A 5796-nucleotide genomic window follows, 5' to 3' on the forward strand; every position below is an offset into this window, starting at 1 on the left:
GACGCGCCACTCAAATAGTCATCCATATAAAAATCCCTTTTATGGATCACGTGCACGTAGGTAATCGTTTCCTGTCTCACTAATTTTTCTAAACAAGCTGTTGCTATGAAAGCTGCAGGTACTGTACCGTAAGTTAATGTGGTAAGACGATAAACTTGTATTGGCATTTTTGGATCGGCTCGCCACAATATCCGCTGATAGTTACAATCTTGGTTAGCTACCTTAATTTGTCGGTACATTTTTGTAATGTCCGCTGATAATACGTAATTATATGTACGGAAACGCGCTAGTATGTATAATAGTTCGTCCTGTAAAACTGGCCCTTTTAATAATAAATCGGTTATAAAAGCACTTTTTATTTTCGTGCTGACGTAAACAAATCTTACATAATTTTAATTCAGTTACTTTATTTATTCTCTCTTTTATCGGTAAGGCAATTAACGTTGGACATTTATAGATAGTGTGTGGCAACTGACACACGTAACACTTTAAACCCGCACTTATCATTAAAGACGAAAATTGATTATTATATTTGTTCGATTTGCCTAGCCCTGTCGATCCGTTACTAATAGCACCTCGCGTACTACTATGTACGTTTTTCGCTGATTCGATGGCTTCTAATATTTTAAATCGATTTTCCAGTAATTGCATTATCTCTGAAACTTCAGCAATCCTGTCTTTAGGACTGCCCGCCTCTCACTCTTGTAACGTTTTTTTGTCTAATTTGGTACTAATTAAGTGCATTAATAACGGGCCCCAACTTTCCGGTTCTTGCTCTAACGCCTCTAGAGCTCGCATGTGACCTGACAACGCATCGAAAAAACATCTAAGTTTTATTGCTGAGTCACTCTGCAGCGCATCCAAATCAAATATTGCCCACACATGAGCTTGTATTCGCACTTTTTTATTATTATACCTAGCACACAGAATACTCCACGCTTTTTCAACATAATGTACTATAATTAAAATTATGGTGCCTATATTTTTTAATTTATATTATTTATTTTATCAATTTTACCCAATATTGTAATTTTTTTTTATTATTATTATTAAAAATATTTTTAATTACAATCTATACAACATTTTTGTACAATAAGTAATTTTGATATAAGATATTTACATAGCGAGACTGACAGATAAGGGAGGGCACTCAGTAGTGCTGCCTGAGTAATATATTGAACCTACAGTAAAATAATAAAATGTAAATAATATATTTGTGGAGGATTTGTGAATTTTAAGATTAAAGCTTATGCATCTTGAAAATAAATAGAATTATCAAAAAATGTTAAATTATAAAATATATTGGACATTTAATTTACTTGAAAAAACATATTATGAAAAAATACAATTTTCATAACAGTTTACGAAATATTTACGGAAATACCAAAAATGTCTAGAATTATTTAAAAATGTATTAAGCTCAAACTTCAACTTCAAGTCGGCACGGGTTAACTTTATTTGATTGACCTAAAATTTCTTGCAGTTTATTTTTATATGTATACACACCGATTTAGGGGGTGAGACCAATAATATTTTGAAATTGAAAATTAAGGAACACCCTCAATTGTCCCTCATATGGCTATATTTGCCATTTTAGTAGGTAATTACAGCCTACAGGTCCTGCTGGCTGAGTGTGCGTGAAAATAATAAACACAATAACAGTAGGTACCTATTGACAAACAATTCGTGCCATTCGAAGTGAAGAATACATTTTATTATTAATCAATGTTACCGGATAATACAAATTATAAACCTATTGTTTTTATCCATAATTTATTTTGAGGATGACTTTTCACGGTAAAGCACGATTGAGCATAAAACGATTGAGCATAGAATATTTTATGCGATGTTGCCAAATTCACATTGTCAAAATTTTGTAATTTATTATTTTCACGTATTATTACACCAATTATTATGATATCTAGATCATACTAGCTGACGCGAGCCGTGAGCCGAGCCCCTCAGCTTTATCGACAATGTTATCAATTAATAAATTATTTCCGGACTACTATTGAGACTATTATTGACTTATAAATATTTTGATTTTATTATTTTCATAAGTCATAACAATATTATTATTATTATGATTATTTCATTATTAGCCAAAAGATCTATATACTGTATTATAATGTGACTACTATTGAGACTATTATTGATTTATAAATATTTTGAATAATGTGACTAGGTATATTACATATTGACTATGAAAACATGATATTTTTTGCCATGTTATATTTTGAATCATTATAATTATTTAAATAAATATTTTTTATATAATACAGTTCAAAATTGAAAATGGCAACGTTGCAGAGTATTTTATGCTCAATCGTGTTGGTTTTCTTTTGTATTTCAATTTCCTTTGATACGCCGACAATTTATGCTCAATCGTGTCGCAAAAAAGGTGTTTTATGCTCAATCGTGTCTCAGCCACTTTTCACGACTTCCATAATCTATTATTCATTAATTCTATATTAATATAATATTTTTAGTGACTACGGTTGTACCACGATGTTTGTAATGTAACCGTATTTTTTTTGTCCATAGTCCTTGGAGGTATTAGTTTACCTCCACGGCTCCATGCCATACTGGTCGCTCAGAGATATTCTACATACGTCGTTATCTCCGATGCATTTATTAAATTTTAATCGTCCCAGAGATAACCTTCAACCGTATCGTTATTAAGACATTAAAGCCTTAAGGTTGATTTTCGGCGAGTGATTTCAGACAGAATTTTTTTGCTAACGCCCGTAAGTGCGTCGACATTTTTTTCAAGTTTAATTACATTAAAACTTTCACCATGTTTGGTTCAAAAGCCGTACAAGCGTTAAGGCAGTTCTCAACTACTACGGTCAGAAGAGGACACGCGTATGAAGGTCCCGGGCATGTAAGTTGAAAAAAAAACGTGACTTCTACAAATTGTTTTGGGGTTATCTTAAGATTTTCTGGACGGTCGTGGGGTTTTTGAAACATAGGTACCTACTTGCAATGTTATATAAAATATTTCTGTTTGTTCTACAACGGAATATCAAATGTTCCGTTTGAAACTGTATGATGTAGAAATGGAATACTCCTGCTTTTAATACCTATAACAATTATTTTAGTTACATATTAGGTAGTGTATTAAAATGGTTTTAACTCTTAAAAAAAAAGGAATCCCGAATACATGGCTTCTATAATAGTAAATGGTGTCAAACTCTAATGAGTTATGAGGACATAGGTGTAAAAGGTTTTATCTGAACTTCATTTATTTTAATGTGGGCTAACTATCTAATTTGTCTTGTGTTATTTCTAATAATTTGATTTACTGATAATGTCTTACTAGTGTTGGGCATTTGACAAATATAATCGTTATTGTGTATTTTTTTTTACATGTTTTTGATATTAATATTCTATCATTATTATCAACAATTAACAACAAATAGTATTGATTCATTTTTACTAAAGTTCAAGAAAATAAATAATACCTATATAAATTAAAAAATATTTAATTTACCTAGGTACTTTACATCGTACCTATAAGTTATTTTAACATAAATATGTTTTTGAGCACATGTTTTGTTTGTTTCTGATCAATGTTTCGTAAGGTTTTCGTTGTCATAGTTACTTAATAAAAACACAATATTTATACCTAATTCATAGATTTACCTTGTAGAGGAATAATATTGAGTAGTGTGCCATACTTATATTTTAATATCAAGATACAATATTGCAAAATATATACCATTAAACAACACTAAGTAGTAAATTATAGTATTAGTATATTAAGTTAACTAAATCTATTTTTCTATAATATAAAACATCAATGACATACAGCGTTCAAAGAGCCTCTGTGTACCAATACATATTGATTCATAAACAATTGTTTAAGAAGTTACATAATATATGATATACCAGAAATATGTATAAGATTCAGACCTTGAAACGAGTTGGTACATAACTACTATATGTAGAAATGTATACAAATATAAACATTTTTTTGAAATTCTTGATAGAATGTTGTAATAAATGTTAGGTATAATAATATCATAAATTGAAATATATGTCATGTAATTATAATTATTCTTCTCTAATATGTTTGGTTTGATATACGCATATTTAATGAAAATAAAAATGTTTAATGTATTATTTTAATACTCATTCAAGTAACTTATAAGTGTTCTTTAAATATTTAACAACAAATAATGTTATTAAGATCGGACATATACTATTATACTTACACCAATATTCTTAAATCATGGACAATTGTTTGTTATTGTGTGATAGTTATAATAAGGTAATATTAATTTAATAGTTATATTACATGAGTTCCAAAACAATTTAAATAATTAAATTTAAAACCACAGAAGAGTCAAAAACAAAAATAGAAAATATTAACAATATTCTCAGAATCCTGATTCTGCTACATTGAAATATGCCATTGCTATGGAATAATATATTATAATTTAAAACAAACTATTTTGATATTCTCTCATAAGTTTATGCAAAGTGACCAAACAAAATAACACACATTGCCATAAATATTAGGTCAATGAATATTTTGATATTAAACCTGGGGTTCAAATTAAAATTTGAAAAAAATAAGAAACCAAAGGAACTAAGAATTGATTAAAACAATCTAATATGTTAAGTTTTACAGTTTAAAACAAATCTGTAATGATTACCTTTATTTTGTAAATGTTGTATCAAAGTTAAAGATAAAGAACCAAATAATCCCATAAAAATATGAGAATTTTACTATGCAATAAAGTTTTTATTTTTTTTTTATAACATGTTATAAACTGCTTACCAAAAACTCCACAAACAATTTAGCTCCCATAGTAACCCAACATTAGTTATCTTGCTTCACACCACATCCCTGACAACCCCCCACGAAGACTCAAACGTAAATGGGTTAGAGACCTCCTCCATTAAGAGGACGCTACACCCGCATTTGTTGTCTCCGGCTTACAAACGCGTAACATAGCAAATTTACGCTCAGCAGTTCACATTTTATGCCGTTAGCTTAACAATTAGAGTGAATCGACCTATTATGAAACTTGATGGTAAGAAGATTATCTGTGTTTGTACGTGGGTTTTTTACGATAGTTCAATTTTTAAGTGAGTTATGAGCATTTTTAATTTACGGTATATTGTATACGTATAACTTGCTAATAAATTGAACTATCGTAAAAAACCCACATACAAACATAGATAATATTCTTACCATCAAGTTTCATAATAGGTAAATTCACTCAATTTTTTAAACTGACGAAGCTACATGTGTTCTGCTGAGCGTAAATGTGCTATGTTATGCACTTGTAAGACGGAGACAACAAATGCGGGTGTGGCGTCCTCTTAATGCCTACCACTATTTTCTAGTAATTTCGGAAGGCAGGTTTATTCAATGTATCTCATGTATTTTTGTAACAAAACTCAAAACAGATAAACGTTTTATTGAAAATTTCCAATTAGTAGTTTGTACTGATTAGACACTCAGACACTAGGAGAAAGGATTTTATACAGCAAGGGGATTAGTGATTACAAAGAATTTTGATCTGCTAAACATTTAAAAAAAAAGTTGATGTCAAGCATGGATCTAGAACATCTTACGCTCCGCTGTATAGTGTAAGTTTTAAGTGGACCTTGTCGTTGTGTAGGTCATTGTGATTGAAGTGTTAAATCTGAATTCAATGATACATAATATCTAAAATACTGTTTTTTTACATATAAAATTTAATACTTAAAAGAAACACAGAAAACGCTGAATGCCGAAAATAAAAATAGTGATAATAAAATACTAATATATTAATTGTTATT

The 5796-nt window shown here is 29.5% G+C and overlaps 1 protein-coding gene across 1 annotated transcript in view; it reads left to right on the top strand.

Moving 5' to 3' along the window:
• Window positions 1-2664: 2664 nt before the first annotated feature.
• The window catches only part of LOC100573388 (cytochrome c oxidase subunit 7C, mitochondrial), a 4513-nt gene continuing 1381 nt past the window's right edge, over window positions 2665-5796 (top strand). Inside the window, exon 1 of the mRNA XM_003243481.4 lies at window positions 2665-2884. Within this exon, the coding sequence (XP_003243529.1) occupies window positions 2798-2884 (87 nt within the window). The 5' untranslated portion in view covers window positions 2665-2797. The remainder of the gene's footprint in view (window positions 2885-5796) is intronic.

The sequence above is a fragment of the Acyrthosiphon pisum genome, chromosome X (genome assembly GCF_005508785.2).
Source record: "Acyrthosiphon pisum isolate AL4f chromosome X, pea_aphid_22Mar2018_4r6ur, whole genome shotgun sequence".
NCBI classification, from domain to species: domain Eukaryota; kingdom Metazoa; phylum Arthropoda; class Insecta; order Hemiptera; family Aphididae; genus Acyrthosiphon; species Acyrthosiphon pisum.